Here is a 23,082-nt window from a genome sequence, read left to right as displayed (position 1 = left end):
GATATAAAATACAGGAGTACTTCCTTTTTATACACAGGCATCTGGTGGAAGATTGTGTATACTGCATATCGATGGAGATTTCAATGCAGAACACGACATGCCCATCTTGCTATATATAACACAAACAATCACTCCCGTAGTGAACACTAAATCTTGTATAAAAAAATCTCACAGATTTTACATGATGTACTGAAAAAATTTGCACTTCATTTCTTTCATGCTTTAAAAGACTGAAGTAAAAGATATCCAAGGACAACAACCATACAAAACACCAGATATCCTGGCCAGATTAACTAGCGAGTGCATTACATCTTTTTTATATTAAATGGAAGTAATTAGGGCCTTACTTGATGTGGTCGCCCACAATCAAGTTAACCCTCACAGTACTGTGCTAATTAGATGGGCATTGTATACCCATCTATGTCCTCCATCAAAACAAACATAAAAATGCATAAACGTTTCTCATGAAATATACTGTCTTTCTTGTGTACATCATCTAAAAGGCTGATTGCAACGTCTCCTTCCATGAATATCTAAATATCTTTATCAATTTCTTTTATATATTAAAATGATATATTTTATTCATTTTCCACCAGTTTCACCAAAAGTCACAACACAGAACCATTTTGTTACCGCTACCCAATACCACATTTCCACTAGAACATCAATTAATCACCATATTCCACAATTTTGGACAGAGTTCACATGCAACACAAAAAACGCCAAATATATAAATAGAATGCCTGATGAGAGTTCAGGTCGATTCTATGGTTATCGGCTCGAATGAAGGAAAGAAATAACTTTGTGCAAATTTGTACAATCCCATCAAAAAAGAAAAAGAAAATTTGAAATTAAAAGTAAAAAGAAAAATAACGTACATAAACTCTGATACCAAACATTTTACAGAATAGATCACATCAAAGTTCAAAAATTCTGCACTCTTTTTTAAAAATAACAGTTGTTCTTCAAATTTCTAATATTTTATCTATAATCCTCAAAGGTACCATTGGTAAAAAATGCTTATTCAAATACGAGCTTGGTACGGAATGACTGGCTGTTAAAATGTGCAGTAAATATTTTTCATATTTTTTTTATATTTTCTGTTGCTTTTTTTCTCAATGCTATATTTTCATTTTACAAGCTACCAGTACTTTGCTCATAAAAGTAAACTTAATTTATATCTCTCCTTGTTCACTTCTGAGCCTATACAATAGTTCCGTCTTATCTTCTTCTTCTGATCCACTTGTCCGTTCACCCTTTGGCCTTCAGTATCAATTGCTGGTTTCCATGGCAATGAGATGGCTTAGATGATGCTTCCTCTCTGGATGCTGATTCTTAGCATCCTCAATGGTACAAAGCAATTATCTCATGGAGCAATCCAGCATACAATCTAAATAGACATTCTTTAAAACGGAATGTATTCCATGCAAGTCCAACCCGAACACCATAGACCAGGAACTTCTTACCCCCCATGTGGGTTTGGTATCCTTGATCAAAGAGGTGAAGTAAATCCATCCATTTCCTCATATTCTCCCAGGCCACACTCAAGAGGTATATTGAAATAACGCTCCAATCATAAATAAAAATCACCTACTTTTGTGACGCAAAGATCGATTTAATCAAAGATAAGAACTCAATTCTACATCTCGAACTGCCCGAGATAACTAATCTACTTTTATCTATTTTTTCTTCAATATTTTCAAATCTTATCATGTCAATCTACATATTATACAACTCTAATTACTATGTATGCACTCATATTTTGTTTAGAATAATATGTCTAGAACTATATGTGAAGTGAAAGAATCGTTATACTACATGATCTTAATACAAATCAAGCTGTCATTTCAAGTGTCAGAAAAAAAAAATCATACAACTTTTGTGTCGAAAACAAAAAGAGATTGCATGTACAAGCATGTTATCACAAAGGAAATTAGAATTAAAATGCATGTCTATTTTTAAAGGCTACCTTTTATAAAACATAATGACCTACCAAACACTGTTTTTAATCTTCTTTTGTATTCAGGTATTGAAAATCATATCGTGGAAATCTTATTTAGATTATTCTGGATAATGGTAAATTTTACCATTAATAGACAAAAAAATATATATATTCCATTGATGTTGGCCAAGAATGATGAAATAAGAGGGTGACCGAGGCTGATATTTTTACATAAAATAAATAAGAAATGTTATTTCCTTTGAAATCATTTTGCTAATAGTGATGTATACCAAAACATAGAAATGAGACACACACAAAAAAATGTGTGTGGAGCTGTCTAAGAAAAGTGTAAGATAGGTAAGTTTTAGAATGAAAAACAGGTCCTTTCAAATTAAGGGAACATCATTTAGTTAACACTGATGCAGCATTGTTTGATCAATGAGTTGAATATTAACAGAGGGGGTTCATTAATCAAAATAAAAAAAATAGTCTTTTCAAAAACAACAAAAAATACATTCCTTTCATGACTTGAGAGTTGGAAGAAAGCAAAACATGACTGAAAATAGAATAATTGTCATTCCTTTAAGAGGTTTTATATGGTACAAAAGCCTTAAACTCAGTAAAATATAAATTGCAGTAGAGCAAATGAGTTGAATCTATTGATTCATTAAGTTGCAGGATTAAGTACTTTAAATGCTTTTGACATGAATACAGAAAAAGCTGGAACTCCTTTTACACTTATTATAAAACTGCTCTAGAGCTGGGATAACCATAACATGCTCTATCAATAGTATGTGAAAAAGAAATGTACAGAAGTTCAATAAATAATTAAATATCATACAAAATATTACAGCGACAATATGACATGAATACATATTTTCATCTTTTCCCTTGACATGGTCATCGAATCTACAATTGCCTTGCGTTTCTCTGACACACAAATAACTCAAACACGTAATGCGGGACAAACATAAAGAAAGAGTTTTCTCAGAACCTCTTGAATGAATTTAAAAAGCAAATTGAGAGAGAGAGAGAGATAGAGGGGTAGAGATAGCATCTAGTGGAACATGCAGATACAAAATGGAATGTACAGAGATACGGCATTACCATTGGGCAAGCTCATGGTCAATACTTTCATATAAAATGGACCAAAATAAGTTTTGAATGTAATAAAGTTGGTGTTCAATATTCCCAACTGGCCTTAACTTCATTGCTCTGATAGTGAGCAATTGTCCACATGTTGGGGTGTCTCTTGTCCAAACATGAGATTTGTGGCATTGAAAAAAAATATTCAGCCACCAAACAAGCAATGAATACCTCATTTATTACAAATTAATTGCAAAAAAAAAATGAAACTACACCATAAGGAATTCTTAGACATGTTGGAAGTCTTTGGTCATAAGGCTGATAAAAATTACACCTCCCATCCCCCCTAAAAAAAGCAAATCAAATATGATGAAGGGACAGGCGAATAGATCTTGAGTAGTTGTACCACCAGAAAGGAAGAATGAACCTGGTATACATACCTGACCCTGTTCATACATGAACAATTAACGGGGGGGGGGGGGGTGTAAATGTGGGGCGATCGAGGAGGGTATTGTCGCGTTGTATAACATAATTCAAAACTCTTCCAAATGAACATTCATGGAGAATCTCGAACTAAAGGAATGGACATTTCAGAAACTCCATCTGGTGTGAATATCACGCCATGGAATAACTTCATATCAATTTCTTTCATCAATACTCACCTAAACTAAAGAGTATTAGATAACCAATTTTACCCATGATGCACTTTGTTCATGATTGTCATGATATTTTGTTCCTTTTCATTATGACATTATAGTCCTTCCTCTCATTAAATGATTTAGATAATAAAAAAATAAAACATGCTTGGACACCCCTGTGAAGGATTTAGAGTGTATTTCAAATTCTTTCGTTTCAAAAGAAATCAATGAAGGAACCCTTGATTATAACAATATTGAGATCTAGCAGAATTTTTTACTATCTGTGATTCATACCCTTATATCAAATATGAACTGATAGCGTTAAAATAAACATCAATTTTTTGTAAAAAGATATTAGAAAATACAGAAATCGATTGTGACTTTTACAGCAAGCAAGGATTTCTATTGATAAAAGCACATATACCCAGGATTTCCAAAGAAATTTTGGTGCTGAATTAGGAAATATAGTCCTCCCATCAAGAATGTACAATGAATTACTGCAATGTATAGCCTTTTAACAAAAAACTTTATCAAAAAACGATCACACAATGTCTTCTTGTCCAAAAAATAAAACAAAAATATTTTGTTTGGTCCCCTCCTTTCTGTACAAATCAACACTTATATAAAAATACAAAAACAAAATAGGATAACACCTCAATATCCAACGTGGAGATGGCTTGAATTATACCAGATTGGTATGTTACACTCGATACCCAGCATGTTATATTGGGAAGAAAAAAATACCAAAGGGGAAGAAAAGTTCAGCACATTTACTTCTGAATTTTCAAAGTAAAAATTGTTGACACCTTTTCAACAACTTACAAAAAATTCAACAGGAAATCTGTTTTTACAACAATATAAGGAGATAAATACATGTGTTTTTTTAAATTTAGCATAAAGAAATACTTTGTCTCATAAAGAGATTGTTTTTTTTATGGCAATTGCTTTAATCTGATTCGTTAATGTTCTATTTTGTGATTGGTTGAATGTATGAAGACTGAATGTCAGGGTATGAGCAGTGATTTGATGAAGTGAATACAACATAAAAACACATAAACTAACTCTAGACTGATGCACAAAACACCACCAAACTCTTTGGTTGTCCAACACACCGTGGAGAATAAATTAATTCAATAAATAAGTACTCTAAACACAGAAATATATCAGCTTGGCTTTACCGTACAAAAATAACGTGCATGGGGGTTTGACTAACAAACAGATAAGACTTCAGATCTGAATAATTTAAGACGTGACAAATAAGAAAAAAGGAGCAACACATGATTCCTTCATTTCGAAAAGACAAAAAAAAATTATAATTGCCTATCAAGCAACTTTTCCAACTACTTTTGACCCTCCTACTTGAGGGTTATATGGCATATAAATATTGCACTTCTTTTTAATTTGGCCTGAGTTTTTCTTTGAAGAAAGAATAGCACAGACCAAGAACAAGATAACTCATGAATGAGGAAAATCATTTTTCCTCTTGAAAATAAAAGCAGCACAGCATATTCAAAACTCTTCCTTCTCACTCAATTTGTTTCATCTCATTACTATTATTCTTCAATGAGATCTGCTGCTCTAAAATTCACTATAAGCACTGCTGACAAAAATATATATTTCACCGATTTGTCTTATTTCTGTACTCGAATGGTAAAATTGCAAATAGTTTATAATCCATGCAGTATTCCTCACAGGCAGCTTGTAACAGAACTTTCTATAATTCATTAGAAATCATAAATTGTCTAAATCTGTTCTGTGATTTAGAGCAAAAAAAAAGTAAAACAAAAAGAAATATTCCACATTCTCCATTTCTTTCATCATAACAATATGTATAAGTGAAATTTCATGATTTCTCTATCAAATCCACCTTTCAAATAGTATCTCTTACATGATTTTACTACCAAAAATGCATTCCATGTAATGTAATGTAAATAAGAAAATCATATATACATATTATGCAATTCAACAATCCTCGGTATTAAATCTTTCTCAGGTTTTTAATACTCAAAATGCTACAAATGTCCTAAAAATTCCAAATTAAGCTTGATGATAAGATTATGTACAAAGTTGATTTCTTCATCATGCAGTTATCACAAAAAAAATCAATGTTCAAATTTCTCTCCATATCACTGCACATGTAGAGGATGGAATCAAAATTTGAATACGAAAAGAAGAACTTTTTCTCTTTGTCAGATGCTTGATGGGATCATCCAAAGCCTGGCACAGCCTGTAATCAAATAAAAACAAAACAAAATATCATAAATCAAGGTTCATATAAAGACAATTAAAGAGTGGATGTGCATGAAGTCTCAATGAAAGACCACTTCATGTAAAGACATCCATACTTACTTCCTAATAAAGACACAATCATTTGCAACCACCATTTAAGTCTCCATTTAAATTTTGAATTTATAAAAGAATAACTCCATATATCTTACTTTAAATTGTAAATATGTATCAATTTCTTTAATAAGGCTTAAATCACTCAAAGTGGTATATATAATTGTTAAGTTTCATTTACAAAGGATGTGTGGAAGTTTGGCCCCAAAAAATATAAAGATCCAATAAAATTACAGGATATACCCCAAAACTTCAAGCAAAATTGTTGTTGATTATAAAAAGAATTGGCTTGAATAACATAGAACATTTGACCAAAACGGAGGAAATTTCTTGATAAATCATTGCCTCCAAACTTTAGTCCTAATACTATGGTTCCAGAATATGGCCCCTGTGGTTTGACTGATACATTACACATACCTGCTCTGGAAGGTCTTCCCATACAGAGCCTCTGTGTATTCTTTAGTAGGGCTTGTTGGCATCCTTAGGGCGCTTGTGTTGCACTTTGAGTCTCTTCATGCCGATTTGGAAGCCATTCATTGCCTGGATGGCAGCTTGAGCACTTGACGGATTGTCAAAACTCACAAAACCTGGGCAGGGTGCAATTCAAAACACCACTTGACATTTATATTATGGTTATGGTGAGGGTAAATGCGATGTTTAAGGTCAAAAAAACATTTTAACAATTTCACAAGATTAAATTGTATCTCAAATAAGATGAATATCTTTGACGAAATGTACCAATAAATTAAAGAAACATTTGTGTTGAGGAGGGTGACAAGTCTTTGTATCTCACTTTATTTTGTTTGACATGATAATCAATTGATATTCTTAACAAATCATAATTCTCCCTCTCTCTCTCTCTCAAAAAAAAAAGTAGGGCTACGATTCAAATGACAGACTGCCTTCTTGTTATACAGTTTTATGTTGGCCATAATGTGTACTTTTATTCGGCATGCAAGTTAATCATAACTGGCAAATCAAATGAATATATCCCAGTTATTGACAGTAAATATCATGTTTTGTCTCATTAGCAGTGACAAATTTCTTTTGATTCTAACTTTTCACAGTTAGCCAGGGTAATCCACTGGAAGTATAAAGGAAATAACTAATTAAAATACATCCTGGTAGAAAGGATGAAAGTCAAACTTGGTTTATGTACAGCTAGCTCTGAGAGAGCATTTACAGATGTGTCTAATGTTTGCTTTTGAAATTGTGGTTTTTACATAATTAATGTCAGTTGCTAAATAATCAGCAGATCTCAAAAAGTACATTTCAGAAGAGTGAAAACAACCTGACATGTATTTTACAGAATTCTGTAGTCTTGATATCTTCAACAAGGCATGTGAGCTTCATTCATGGAGATAACACACCATGAATTGGGGTAAAGAAGACACTATTTGGTAAACTGTCTAGTCATTAGATTTATAACAAAAATATCAAAATTTTGAGAAACGATGGCCCGTATTCTAAAATGAGGTTTCAATTGTACCATGGTACAAAATCATGGTTTATGCAGTCTTGTATTACCAGGCATCAATCAGGCAACCTTTGCCAAAAGCGTGCATTTCTAAGTGAACTTCTCTTAGTGTACACAATGAAGTAATGTATGAAAATCTGCATAGTCCGTCGTTTTGTACCATGTTACAATTATACCTTTTTTGAGAATACGGGCCAATGTCTGGTCATCCTAATGGCAACACTTCAACTTACAATATATCTTAGAAGCAATGATTAAAGCTCATATCTGTACATAATGACATTGACTTTTCAAGTAGCCTGGATTTCCTTATTAAAAGTAAGTTAAGAGAAGTTCCTGAAGAACTTCCTCTGGCAGGTAATGCAAACCAACAAACTAAAAAAATATATCAAGGGTAGTAAAAATGACTACCACACACTCATGTCAAAAATGGTCTCAAAGTCAAGTTTGAGCTTTTATTTAGTGCTATTTGAAAAAGCAGATGCTACACTTTGAAATATATATAATTTTTGTTTCATTTGTATGATTGTAGTATTACAGTATGGACTATTGTGGGTTAGATGACAAATAAAGTTCAACAAATGATATATCATTATGATATAAAGGCGCTGCTGAAAAAAGACACATTGAAATTCTCAAAGAAACTCGAAAGCTAGGGAGGGAAACAAATGGAGCTTTTCATGGAGGCGCTTTTGCATTTTAAGAAGTGAAATTAAAGGATTTGTGAATTTCTTAAAAATTTTCAGTAAAAAAATGTGGGTTTTCAAAATTTCTGGGGCTGCCCCCCCCCCCCCTCTGCTGCGTACAGCCATGATTTCATTTTTTAATGACATACCTCAAATTCTTCTAAATGCCTGATAAACACTTACCGAAGCACTTGCTTTGGTTGGTGACACGATCAACAAAAACCTTTGAGCTGATGACTGTGCCAAAGGGCAGGAACATTTGGGTAAGTTCATTATCGCCAAACTCTTGAGGCAGGTGGTAGATGAAGAGATTGCAACCTTCTGGTCCTGTATGCAAGAGATCAAGGGTAAAGAGGATGTTCAGATTTCATGAAAAAGATTACTATCCTCAAGAGTGTTGGCAAAGGTGGATAGTTCAGGAGAATTGTCATTCTACATTATTCTATACTATGTTACGTGCTGTCGAGTAGTTTAAGACTCCTGGCAACCCCTTTGACCAATTGCCTCAGAGCTACTCTATCCTATGTCCTACCTCTCTTAAATATTTGCCACTTTTCGGGGTAAGTCCTTACTATCTATTACTTGGTTTCCATCTTCTCCCTATTCATTGTATTTTCCTGAGCATGATGTCTATCCCCAGAATCTTTGACCTATTCTATTGATATTTTTTGGTGTTGCTGCTTTGATCATTAAATCATATAAAAATTTGAACATTGGAAATGAATATCAAACCTTGTTAAAACCTTTATGATGACCATTCATTCAGCAATGATGCTGATGAAGCAATATTTTGACGGTACAAAACTCGACAGTCATATTCTACTACCTGATGATGATGATGAATGTATCCAATCAATTTTGGAAATGAATATTCAGAGTAAGCTCAGATAATTGATTCATAATGTGTCTTCACCACTCACCAATGTCATGTTTCATGAAACTTGCTCTGATAGCAATGCTACAATAAATGTTATAAGCTACTGAAATTAGGGCATTTGATTGGCAGATAGCAAAATTGTCATTGAAATTTTGAACTTTTTTTGTATAGAATTTCATAAGACAATGGCCTGAAATCAGACCAAATCACTAATAACATTCATATCCCCAATGTTATTTTCACAATACTGGGGCAGAAACCATGGAAAAGGGACAAATATAAACATGAAAATAAATAAATGATCTTCTTTGTAGATCATCAGGCAATTGAGATCTATTCCACACAAATACATCTGTAATTGATTTTAATTGTCTGTCAATTTCAAATTTTCAAATTCCGACACCCATTTAACACCATTTGTGTATATTTAAAGGGGAATCCAGCCTTAGTCATAGAATGTTGTGTTGGGAAGAAGAAAAATAAATTAAACAGAATGGTGAAATTTTGAAAGAAATCGGACAAGCAATAAGAAAGTTATAGCTGCTTTAAAATTGAGATCTCTAATACTATGTAGATTTCAAATTGGCAACTGGGTAAGTAAATTATGACAAGGGGCAAGGACAACTTTCCCATAGGCCATGTACTTTATTATCAGGGATTTGTGGTTTTCTCCTAAGTACCCATTCCCCTGGGGCAGATATCTAAATATAACCCAGGTAGTATAATGTTTTGTGTCCTCATGAAAAAAGAATATAATTTGAAATAAAACTTTTGGGAAAAATGACATTTTAGCCATAATATGTATTGGAGTACATGGAAGAGTAGTCCTTGCCTTACATCACTATGACATCCCATATGTGGCCAATTTGAAGTCTCCATGGGTATAGTGATTACCAATATATACAACTTTTAAAAATTCATAACTTTCTTGTTGTTTGTCCAATATTGTTCAAACTTTCACCTATCATCTTGTCTGATTTTTCTTTTCCTTATAAAAACAAGGTTTTATTTGGGTTGGATTTCCCTTTAATTGTTCCTCTTAATATCATTGATGTGCACTGGATGATTGTGAAGCCAAGAGATTGACTGTGATGAGACACGGTTCCCTTTCACCTCATGATAAAAACTATAAGTCATACTTGCACATATTTTCTTTTTCATATTTATGCAAATCAAATTTTTCAAACAATGAACCAACATACGCTTAACACTTCATCCATATGAAGCAATTTCAAAACCAACTTGCAATAAAATACATATATATCCATGCATTGAAAAAAAATGCAATATAGTACAACATTGTACGTTTAGCAAAATAAATCAACAGGCAAAAATAAAACCTACTTTCTCTCAGATAAATTAATTATAATACTCCTCTTTGTAACTATAGAGGACCATAACTGAATCTCTTCCGAAGTAATTTTACTGAAGAAATCATTACATTACTACTATCTCTATGTTATGAGGATAGTGATATTCATTAAGTAATACTATTGCTTTCCAAACAAATCACATACCCTACCAATTTTACACACTAAAAATAAGTCAAAATTGCTCTATGTAACAGAGTATTTTAAAAGACATGATTCTTCAGTAGTGATGTTAATATGTTAGTTGTTAAAAGATTAGGGGTAGATAATGATCATCAATGATGATAGAATAGAGCAAAGAAGAAGAAAGACACAGGATGAGCGGAGTCTTGTGGTCTAACTGATTTTTATCTTAAATCACATCTACGGTTGTTTTGTTAAATTACTTGTCGATTTTGCATTTTTTCAATAGATTACTAGAATCCTTCTATTCTATATTATAATTGACTTCATATAAATGTTCTTTTCCTGCATTAGTGCAAGTACTTAAAGAAGTAACTTAAGTTTTGAGCCTACTTCTTCTTTGAAGGATTATTACATCCATTCATTCACGTTGATGCTATTAAAATAACATTAATGATGAAGAATTAAGTCATACTTCATACAAATAAACTGAATAAGATCCTGAACATTTCACCACAATGTGCAAAAATGCATGTGAACTTGATTTATAATCATCAAAATAACACATTCTTGCAGTTCACAACATTAAGTGCATTTGCTGTAAAGATATAATAAAATATTTTTCTAATAAAGTTTTAAAGAATAAATATTGCAGGCATCAGGGCGGAATTGTAATAAGCATACATATTCATGCTCTAATCATTTACAAAATAGAATAACAATTTCACTTTTTTTCTAACGATCATTCATTTATTACATTTCCCACACATCATAATATGACTCCACATAAGTGAGGGGGGATGTGGGGGGGGGGGGGGGGCAGGGGGGGGGGGGGGGCTAGGGTGTGAACACTGAAGATAATACATAGAACAAATAGCAGCAGCAATGCTAAGAAACATAATGTTCATAATTTGGTTGGTCATTTAGTTTCTAGAAGTGACAATCCTAACTAAGGAATTTGTTGACTTGTAAATGTAGATTTTATATAACTTGACAAGATGCATAGTTAGAAAAGGAGTTTTACAGGGTTATTTTTCCTGAACATGTTCATCCCACCCTCCCCTCATATAAAAAGAGGGAACAAAAAATGGATAAGAAAAATGATTACATCACGATAAAATATTTCTGGAATTCTTTCGACAATCTGGGTTATTCTTTCCACAAACCTGCGTTGGCATCGCCTGGTAGAGGATTTAGATATTTTGTATCTCAGTCCTTTACATTTCATTCCACATGAAAAGCAGACAACGACAGGCAGCCGACAAAAAAAGACAACAGAGGAAACAATGAGAGGATCGGTTGTTGGTTAGTAGGGTAACAAGGGGTTTAAAGGGAGGACAAGATATAGAAGAAAAGAAGAAAGAGTGTGAGTTATTACCATACTCACCCTCCCTCTGAGGGGCTGCTGCTAGTACCGGCTGTTGGGTGGCGGTGGTAGCAAAACTAGCTTGGCTCAAACCACCAAAGGCTGCTGGGTAGGTTGCTATTAGGAAGATCCATTGGTTAAAACATATATATGTGTTCCAATAGGCTTTCTTACCAACTTAAAATGTCATGTTCATATACCCAACACATACAACTGTATCAGTATATGACTTATATTAATTGATATTTAAAAATGACTCTTTCCTCACTTATTTATAAATCTTTAGTAGACAGAGGTTATATTGTGCTTTATGGGTTCAAAATTGTAGTATTTTAACAAAACTAATCTCATCAATGAAGTAAAGTCATATGTTGTACTGAAATTCCCAATGAAATTCAAGAAATTCATTTTGTTTGTTTAACAGAGCAATATTTCAAATGTCAAAGTTCCCTGTGTAGAATATCTATACTATTTCAGCCACAGAACACAATAGATGTGTGTTGTTACTAGGGCATACCTTTGGGAACACAATAATGGACCAAAATAGTAAATACCATAAACCAAAGAAATCCATGTAAAGGGCAGTGACTAAATGGATCACATCTTTGCAATTGACATTACATTCATTTCCTTTCATCAAACGTTATTTGCACCAATTTTTCATGATCTTTCAAAAATCAAATTAAATGGGAATAAAGATACTTTGGACATTTTAAATTTTCATTGACATCAATTTTCACTTTTCTTTTTTTGTTCATTATCATTCTTTTATTTATTCCCACTATTACTTCTTATCCAACTTAGGATCATCACTGTCATTACATTTGTATTCATATATTCATTCATTTATTACAATATCATTTTTTACATTATCATTCAGGTATTTGTTTATCTATTTTATTTATATTTATTTCCTTACTAATTTCTTCATTTTTATCTAATTTCATCTATTTGATATCATTATAATTATCATCATCATCACATTTTTAATTTTTTTTTTTTCACTTTTATGATTGATTGATTCATTTATTTGTTGGGGGAAGATGGCAAGACCCAATGAGATGTCAACAATCCAATTACAAAGTCTGTAAAGCAGCACATTGTATTTGCTAACCTGCATACTGCTGCATACCAGTGTAGGCTTGCTGCAGAGGATCCGTAGCAACCGCTGTAGCTGCTGCAGCCACTGCCGCTTGGTTGGCAGCTGTAACATCAACAAAAAAAGAAGGTTTGGAAATAGTTAACCAAAACAGAACGAAGAGATCAAAAATACAAACATGACAATGTTACAGTCACAACAACGAAACCGACTCCAGACCGACAAAGCGATTACGTTTGTACCAACGACAAACCATCAGAATTTTTAAGAGTCCGTTTGGTTAGTGATGCAACTGTAGCATTAGGTGATAAAAAGTGATGTCTGTTTATCAGTGTCTGATGTTAATATATTTGGATGAATCCTATCAATCTAATATCATCTATATATTCATTCACAAGGTGAATATACTGTCATGTACCTCTTACCTGAATATAAAACAATATATTTCCAATTTCAATGATTATTTGTTATATAAACTATGTTCCTGAAATTGTTAATTTTCTCTTGAGTTTGCACAAATGAACTCTTAACGCTACAGTCATACTGGTGAAACAGACTCCAATCTTACGTTATGTCCAATATGGCATACCATTGGTCGGTTTGGAGTAAGTTTCGTTGATGAGTCTACAGCTTTACATCATCTCAAGAAGGCCTAAATCAAGTTATAACACAGCCAGGATACTGTGTGCCTGAAAGGGTCTTTCGCCCTCGGGGTTTTTAATGATAATTTTTATGAAAGATGATGTAGAATTAGAGAGAGACTTCCAAAACTGGAGGGAATTACAGAATTAAGTATTTGATGGTTTAAGGTATCTTACCAAAGTTGCAAGCACAGGCACTTATTTAAAAACAAACAAACTCCGAGGCACCTAACCACACTATCACAATAGCCAACGAGCCTCTATTCTTCATCTTTCCATTCCCTTCTTCTCTTTCATCGTCAGTCTCGGTCTTTCTCTCTCCTCTTTCCCACTGATCTCTTCTGAGGTTTGCAGAGACCCACTCCCTTACCTGCATACTCTCCAGGATACTGTAGGCCATTGGTGTAAAGTGTCTCTGCTTGTCCATTCGTCTGTGCAGCAAGGGTGTATGTCGGCATGGTTGGTGAGGGTAGGGTTGGGGTGCTGACGGCACAGTTCACCGCCGACTGGCCAGCGCCTGGTGCTGGTACTGCAAAGGCAAGAAGCAATGGACAAATACTCCTCAGAATCAACAACTACTACACAGCTTTCAATGCTAATGATATGATCAAGAAATTAATAATGCATTAAAAAATGAACAATGTTTGGCATATATATTTTTCACTAAAACGTTCTCGGAAAAAGATGTATAATTTAAAGTGGACTATGGCAAATGCATTTGTTTAACTGGAAATATTTAGTCGTTCGTAATTTAGTTTATAACTGTTTACATGCTGCTGTAGCAAATTAGCACCAAATTATGGGCCTATACACATACAGGAGTTAGCACTGCATTTCCCCCTCTTTACATGCAGACAGGCGCGCCGGAACACTTTCAGTTTTAGGGGGGCAAAATCCCGAAGGGGGCACAATATTTTTGACAGCATGAGATAGCGAAGCGATCGAGCAGAAGAGCGTGTGGGACCCCCCACGGTAAGGACTTTGTGTAAAAATGGAGTATAAAAGTTGCGTTTCTAAGAAGCCGACACAGCCAGCAAGCATTGGTGAACCACTTTCAATTTGCCATTCGGTTTTAGTCTGAAATGTATTCATTAAAAGATTAAACGTTATCACACTGTAATAAGATGGAAAAGGGGCTTATCAAAGGTATGTTTCACAGAGGGACATGTTCGTCAAAAGACGCGAGGCTTACTATGATATGTAATTTTTTCATTTTTGACAATGGAAATGACAATTTTTAGGCAGAAAAGTGCCTTCATCGTTACTTTTGTCCTTAAATAATTTATCATTTTTCTACTTTTAGGGGGTACATTGGGGGGGGGGGGGCAAAATCTCGTTTTGCCCCCCAAAAAAATTATTTGGGGGGGGGGGCAAGTGCCCCCCCACCCCCCCCCCGCTTCCGGCGCCCTTGCATGCAGAGGAACTGATTCTAAAACGTGGCTTTTTCGTATTATGGAACTTAATTAGCACCAAGACATCCTATGGTAATGGACAGACTTAATTTTGAAATGGAAAGAGATTATCAAGGTGTTTGGTATTAATGTTTATTCAATATTATGACAAACACAGTGAGGCAGACAGAAATACATTTTGTTATTAATGTATTCCAAGCAAAACATGCAACATGTGCTCCGAAGCAAAACGAGAATTGGTTAATATATTCCATTAATGTGATTTATAAGGATTTCACAGAGTGCAAAAACTAGAAAGAACCTCAGTGATAAAATTGCTCTTACAAATTGAATCATGATCATATACTTGTACAAAAACAGTATAAAAAATTATAATAATACAAAAATACAAAAAAGCGATCTATAATGCAACTGAAGGTATAGTGGTACAGAAGCAAATCAAAATAATACATTACAACCAGTGCATTTAGCTACAAGCAGCAAATTATATACACATGGAACTGATTATACCCATTAGTACTTTACTTCTTTACGCTAAAAGGTTAGAATTCTCACGGTTTCAATTCATTTTCTTTTCAATTCAATTCAGTCTAGTTCAATTTTTAATTTTAATTTCTTCATTATCAATCCCCCTGCATAAAAACAAAACAACCTTTACATGCTTTGAAAACCATCACAATGTTTAAAGAAGCCTTTTAAATCGTCAAATGAAACTACACCAGTGGCTCAAGCAAGGATTTTGACATGGCAGTTGTCCGCAAAACGGACGGCATGCAGAGAAACTCTACAACCTTTACCGATTCCCTCCATACCTAGGAGGTGTTCTCCGGTGGAAGGGATGGTAGCAGTGGTGGCAGCAGGGAAACCGTTGGCTGCTACAGCATTCATCTGGTTCATCTGTTGGGCAGCGGACAGGGCAGCCATTGGGTTCATGTAGGCAGCCGTCGACTGGTGCGCCATGATTGCTGCTTGCTGCTGAAGCATTTGCTGCTGTATAAGGCAATCAAAAAGATTGTGAGTCCTACGGAAGTCACATATTTCCAAAAGAGTTTTTTTTTTCATTAATTTTCTTCTTATTTCTTACACAAATCAAGTCAAATATCGGGTTTGATAACTTATTGTCTTTATTCATGGCCTTAGGAGCCCATATTCAGTTATCACTTTTCATTTTAACATTGGTCCAGTTCTGAACTTCAAGTCTAATTGAATCACTTGAAATCTAATGGAATCATGAATGAGATATTCACGATATGTTTCAAAATTCATGAAAGGAATTTTTTTTTAATTCTAGAAACATTATCTCTACTATCAGATTTCTTGAATAAACATAACGTTAAACCGATACCAAGAAACAACTTAACACTGACTAGTCCCCAACACTGTGAATGCAATGGCTGAAATTATTCATAAGATCATTGTATCAATTAACAAATTCGAATGTTACAGCTGTATCAGTTTATGAATATCTCACAGTGGGTATAAACCAAAGTACCCTGACTAATAAAAAATATGTTCAGTTTCACTATTTAATCATTCAATGTTGTATACGATAACTGAAAGAAAATGTGCACTAGTTTGGTGAAATTTTGCATAAATATGTATGTTTCAGAATAAAGCCCTTATTGCGACATCACTCATTCGTGCTAATAATGAGAGATTGGTTGACACAGTGTACTCAACACCATGCATATATCAGTGTTTCTCTTTTAAGAGTGATCTCATTTAGAACATGACAGTTTTCGGAAATCTCACTTATAGTACCAACTGATTTTGGTTAATATGTGCCTATCAGAATACATGCTTACAAGTGCCCTAATTGTGACATCATTCATTTGTTTTAATCCTGAGAGATTAGTCGACCACAGTGTACTTGACACCATGCAATAATCACAATGATACTCTTACAAAGTGATAACAAAACCTCATTTAAACACTACAGTTCTCTTGCAATCTCACTTAGGCCTACAAATCTACTGATCATGAAATCCATATTCTTCCCTGCGCTTAGGATGCATCTTTCAGTTTGATATTTACTTCATTTTTCAATTCTCATTCGTGGCCCATGCTGTACAAAAGTTGTCCACGGACAGGCCTCTCATGATAACGAATGTTGGGGGTACCAGTGATGAAATGCATGAAGAGGAAGCATCCAAAGGGAGAGGTTTCAAACTTGTAAGCCCTGATGGGCAATTCCATAAAATATTTATGTCCGACCCCATGTATGTGAGACCTTCATGAAGGTTTTGTGTCTCTGATATCCGGTTCTTTTGACAGTCTATAATGCTCTCAGATGATCTTGACTTGGTCAGTTTATGAAGTGAAGTAAGATTTGAGAAAAATGGGGGTTGGACATACAAAAAGGTTGATTATTTTAAGGAATTGCCCCGATGTGTATTACTCACCGTATTAACCTGGTAACCACCATAGAGGGATATCGGGGAGCTGACGGCCATCTGATTGAACAGACCCATCGAGTTTGACATCTGCTGCATGCGACGTAGCTGACGCTCTTTCTCGGTATCGGCAAACTTCACCACTAGATTGGGGTTGGCCTGTGCATGAAGAAGAAGAAGAAGAAGAAGAGGGTGTCCGGTGAAGATCCATGAATGATGTCAGGTTGGTTATGGATAAAGAGAGTGCAATTTGATCATGCCACTGCTGCATGGACAAGGTGGGGATGTGGATCTGAATAAGGGGTACCAACGAGTAATTTAGCCCTCAAGTACATATACAGGGAAACACTATACAGAAACAAACAAAACTACACAAAGACAAATGGAGAGGGAGAGAGAGAGAGTTGAACATAAATATATCACACAGTCAAGAGAAAGAAAGAGTAATGAGGTAGAGAAAAGTATAAGAGGAAGCAGGCAGACTGAGATAGGAGAAAGATTAGATACAAAGATTAAAACAGAGATACAACTGATTGCACAGGGTACATATGAATTATGTTGAAATATTAGGATGACTAGACAAAATCCCTTGAATTGAGAAATGAGACCTATTCCTTCAGAAAGATTAACAGAATTTTAGGAGATAAAGGAAAGCCAGAGATAGAACATCAGGGTAGAAAGGGGAAGGTCAGTGTCTAAGCATGATAGAATATTGTAACAACTGGGATTGTAAGAATGTATGTAAATTGTCACCGTTTTCTCATGATTTCTCATGATGCAAGCAATAGAAAAGGCTTTGAGTATATAGTGTATCTCATCTTAGGCACGAGAATGACACTTTATTCAATCTTTCTAGTTTTTAATTTGTATAAATATCCCATGACAGTGGTGCACAATATGACATCAACAGATGCTTCATGCAAATTCTACAGGATCAGCTCTGCATGACAACTTGCAATATACAGATAACACAGCATTCTGTGATTTATGAATACACAGAAAAACTTAATGCCCTTTCTACCAACGGACAACATACGACGTCAGATATACTTTATGATGTATGACGCAGAGCCAATTTGGTTACGTATTGGACATAAACGAAAGATTAATCAAATTTTAGAGCTAAGCCCATGAACACACAGGACGTAACAAAATCACACATGTATACTTGTAATTTGATTTAAGCATCTCGGGTGACACAGCAATCAAATGACAAATTTTGAGAGGTTTGCAGAGGAGAGAGATTCAGTGTACTGGGAGATATGAAAATATTATAATATATAGAATAATAGAAGACAAAGGCTAGCACTAACAAATAACAAGTTTTAGTATGTGCATGTGAGACAATAATGGCCGAAGGAGCATCAAAAAGGGATAGAATATAAAAGAAAGGTTCAACCTACAATCATTTGACAATATATAACATGAAAATCTTACTAAACAGAATGTGAGAATTTTATTTATTTAAGGTATGATAAAAAGAAAACAGCAACACACATTATTTTCTCCAATATGAGAGGGGGAGAGGATCACATCGTACAGACACCTTGGCCTCGGGGTAGAACAACATTTTTTCCATATAACAGCATCATTCATCACAAATGGGTAGTCTAATAATATACGTAGTTCTCAAATTGTTGGAACAATTTTACTTTTTGAGCTTTTTATTATAACTGATATTTCACATTATTTTTAGCTTGACACACTTTTGGCTCATTACTGGCTATAAAAGAACCTTTCCTTCATCATTACGTTCAATTAATATGCCCTCTATATAAATTATGTTTTTTTATATAGCCCCTGCTTGAAAAAAACAACCTTTCATCAATTCTAAGATATACAGATGGCAAAGATGGAAGAAGCTACATATCCCCATTGAGACAGATTATTTGTGTAAATTCATAACTGTTTATCACAATTTTCAAAATATAAAATATTCATTGCTGCATTTTCATGTCATTTTGCACTTCTATTCAAACCTTTTTGGGGAGAAAAGGTGAGCAAACTCCTTTTTTGTTACTACATTATCCTAAAACTTGAGAATATGAATTAATATATGTTTTTTGAGAACTTATGATCCTCTTGAAAGATATGGTTCCCAATCTTACACATGCGTACCCTTTTAACTATTCAGGAAAGAAAACATATCCAATATCAAAATCTAACTTGCAAACTTTCACATATCTATCGGGGAGGAGATGGGGGGGGGGGGACTACAAGCAAATTGAATTAAATTACACAGTTCCAATTAAACATACACTGTTATTGTTTTAACAAAGGTATCACTTGCATTTTAAATGTCAACATCTGAATTATGCATTCAATTTTCATCAGTTATTGACAAAATGACAGACTTCTATCACACTTAAAACATGGATACTCAATAAAACTTGTGTGAAATAATGGCATAACATTTTCACCAAAGTAGGCAATGACATCTTATTGAAAAAAAAAACATTAATTGCATTTTTCAATGCTTTCGCTTAAATATCATACTAATTGAATTCAATATTGAAAATGTTCAGTGAATGAATGTGACACACATGAATTACATACAATTCACTATAAAATGGATAAAAAAGTTTTGTTTTGTCTATTTAATCATATTTGAGTGTCTTCCTTATTCATCACCATTTCACAACATTGAATACTGTATGTGTTAATATTTTTTCATGATTATGGATGATGGTTTATCAATATGTTGAATAAACAGAAATACCAAACAATATCAACAAATGCAAACCATTTCCAATATTAGTTTATTTTCATAACAACATTTAACACAAGAGCTTACTTACAATATTATCTGTATCTATTTGGGAAGGGGAAGCAGTAAAACATTGTAAGTCAAAGATAATTTGGCTGTCATTATCATTCAGCATTTCTCTACTGGCCTCTAGACAATTCTCTAATTAATGATATGCTTTAAACTTTACTTTTCCTGTTAGAAAAACTATCCTATAGTGGTCAGTGAATGATCTCCACAAAATCAGACTATCAAGAGTACTCTATATGTATACCTAAACTCATTTTTATCTGCTACCCCAAGTTGAAATTAAAATCTTTATAAAAACTTTTACAATGCCACATGATTACATCATCATGGATCTCATAATGTGAAGAATTCTAGGAAATGGGTCTCCTACTAGGAGCTTTTGTTTCTATTTTAAGAGTAGCATATGATTTTTAACAAACACTTTCTTCAACATTACTATTATGCTTCTACTCCCGAAGTAAAGCAAATGCTTTGATGACCACACTGAGATTGTCAAAGAGGATGACAAATTGTGCATTAAAATTGAAGACACCATAGATCAAGGCAAACCAGAAACAACAACCTCTTCAATAAAGACCGTCACCACTTCACACCACTAACAAAACAAATAAAAACAATGCATATAGTACACAAATCAAACCGGCAACCACTGGAAATAAATTGTGTCTTTTCAATATTCTGACCGTGAGGAAAGTATATATCTTCATGCAAGCAAGAAATATACAGCATAGAGATATATTTATATCACACTATTTATTTCACCACGGCCAAAGGTACAGGACAGCGTATCTTGAAAGATATGTACAATCAGAAACAGTCTGGCAAAAAAACTATGATTACAGCACAAGAACAAAAAAATAGACTCTCACTCTGAATCTATGATGATAAGATATTGAAAACAAAACATAACTTCTGGATAAAGAAAAATCAATCAATTTCACTTTCCAAAGCATCGACCCAAGTGTACTATAATGTGCTATAATATGAAAGACACTTCAAGGAGACAATGAATTTCCTGTGCAAGAAGATTGTATGTCAGCCTCCAATAATGTGTGCAATATTAAAAAAAAAAAAATTAAGTTCATTTCGGGCTGATGGCGACGCCTTCGCATGATTTTGTTTTTATTGTTCTCAATTTCTAATGACATATGATTGACACAATTCCCCTGGATTTTAATCTCATCTAAAAGTCTCTATTAAAACATGTCTCATGTATTCTGAAGCATAGAAATGGTTCTTTATCTAGGCTATGAATGAAGATTGCTTTTCTTGAGTTTCACTAAATGCTGAAGCAATGATTGCTTTCAATTCACAAGGAAATTCATCATCTCTTGACATCAAAGACGCACATCGACCAAGTACCTGATTGTGCAGGCTTAGCGTATTCATGCCGTTTGAAACTTGCTTGAAGAACGGCCATTGGGTTGAACCATTATCATAAGGGGATGATGAGGTTGGGTCAAGACCAGATCCATTTTCAGTTACAGGTTGGATTTTACACCATGGTCAATTTCATTGTTGTTGTTTTAATTGAATCATATTTGCGATATCAATTGTGGAGTTTTGGTAGGGGAATGAAAACAAAACAAAGATTGAATAATAACATAAGCATGTTGATAAACTTCTACACATAATTTAGGGTTGTAAAGAAGTATGCATACTGGGTGTATTTTACATTTTTTTTAAAGACAAACTAAATAAAAAACAACAGAAAATGTAACACTTTTCATGAAAAAGTACATCCTTGACGAACTCACAAAATAAATTCAGGCTCTCAATGTGCATGTATCAAGTAAAATGCTATAGCAATAACTTTGCTTCAAATCATTAATCTTAGCATTCAAAATCCTTCTTTACATTATTGCTTTAGAATCTTCTAAAAGGTAAGAAAATTTAGCATTAATATATAGATATATATATATATCTTAGTTTTCATGCTTAGCACTTACATATATGCCATTTTAATAAAATGTGATACGATTTTATATACATGGACTGTGTAGTACAGCTAATTATGCAAAAATCATAATATTGCAAAAAGTATTTCTTCAAATGAATCAATCCTCTTCTAAAAAAATGGTATAATAGTAATTTCATACCATTGTAATATAATTTTTGTCCAATAATAATAATCTAATGCGCTTCACCTTCAATTATCACACGATCCATATTGCTACTAAAAGAAAAACATCCCATAATACTATCATCCCACATAAACACTGACATTGCAAACCTCCTTTGGAAGGTTTATTACATCTCTATCTGTTAATGTTTTGAACATGCCAAGAGAAAAAAGGATATTGGCAGGTCCATTTTAATTTTCAGCAAACTAATTCTGGAAAGTGCATTATGTAGAAGAGAGTGATAGAGACAGGGTTCAAGAGGGAGGAAAGAGAAGTATAATTACATGCACCAATAAGAAAGCATTTAGGCAATAGGATATAATCCCATCATAGAGATGTGATGGGCTCTCGAGAGGGTTTAAAGGTGGTAACTCCATGTTGGAGCAGGTGAATTAATGCCCTTCTACTGCTGAAGGACATTCAAATCTAAAAACATGGGCATAGCATTAACAGTATTCATTCTTTAAAGGCATTTCCCAGAATGACATTCAAATTTTCATGGAAAAGCAATGTGCTTTGTGAATTTGTTTAGTGTTAATGATTTGTACAGACAACAATGATTAATATTTTCACAAACTGCCCAAAGAGGATTTTCAAAGCACGGATATAAATTTTAAGATAAATTTACATGATCGACTACAAGTTTTCATACGATGATATGATAATACCAAGGCCATCTTACAAAGAGTTGCAATTAATCCGATCAACCTCAACTCTATGGAAATCCATCAAT

The 23,082-nt window shown here is 33.8% G+C and overlaps 1 protein-coding gene across 4 annotated transcripts; it reads right to left on the bottom strand.

Annotated features, from left to right (window-relative positions):
* Positions 1–21,625, bottom strand: LOC129257614 (CUGBP Elav-like family member 3-B). 4 transcript variants are annotated; one of them, XM_064096637.1, is made up of 9 exons: positions 21,589–21,625; positions 17,460–17,609; positions 15,870–16,047; positions 14,016–14,174; positions 13,020–13,109; positions 11,927–12,022; positions 8,353–8,496; positions 6,424–6,593; positions 1–5,893 (listed from the first exon to the last, which is right to left on the bottom strand). In XM_064096637.1, exons 1-8 carry the CDS (start codon positions 21,613–21,615, stop codon positions 6,466–6,468), a joined length of 972 nt encoding a protein of 323 aa, XP_063952707.1. In that variant the 5' UTR covers positions 21,616–21,625; the 3' UTR covers positions 1–5,893; positions 6,424–6,465. The 4 variants fall into 4 exon arrangements, with proteins under 4 accessions (XP_063952707.1, XP_054751960.1, XP_054751961.1 ...); XM_054895985.2 differs by having other exon boundaries at positions 1,115–5,893; positions 11,918–12,022; positions 15,855–16,047; XM_054895986.2 differs by having other exon boundaries at positions 1,115–5,893; positions 15,855–16,047.
* Positions 21,626–23,082: the final 1,457 nt, after the last annotated feature.

Source organism: Lytechinus pictus, chromosome 3 (genome assembly GCF_037042905.1).
Source record: "Lytechinus pictus isolate F3 Inbred chromosome 3, Lp3.0, whole genome shotgun sequence".
Classification (NCBI taxonomy): Eukaryota; Metazoa; Echinodermata; class Echinoidea; order Temnopleuroida; family Toxopneustidae; genus Lytechinus; species Lytechinus pictus.
Note: the sequence above shows the minus strand (reverse complement) of the source record. Positions and strands in the feature narration are given on the sequence as shown.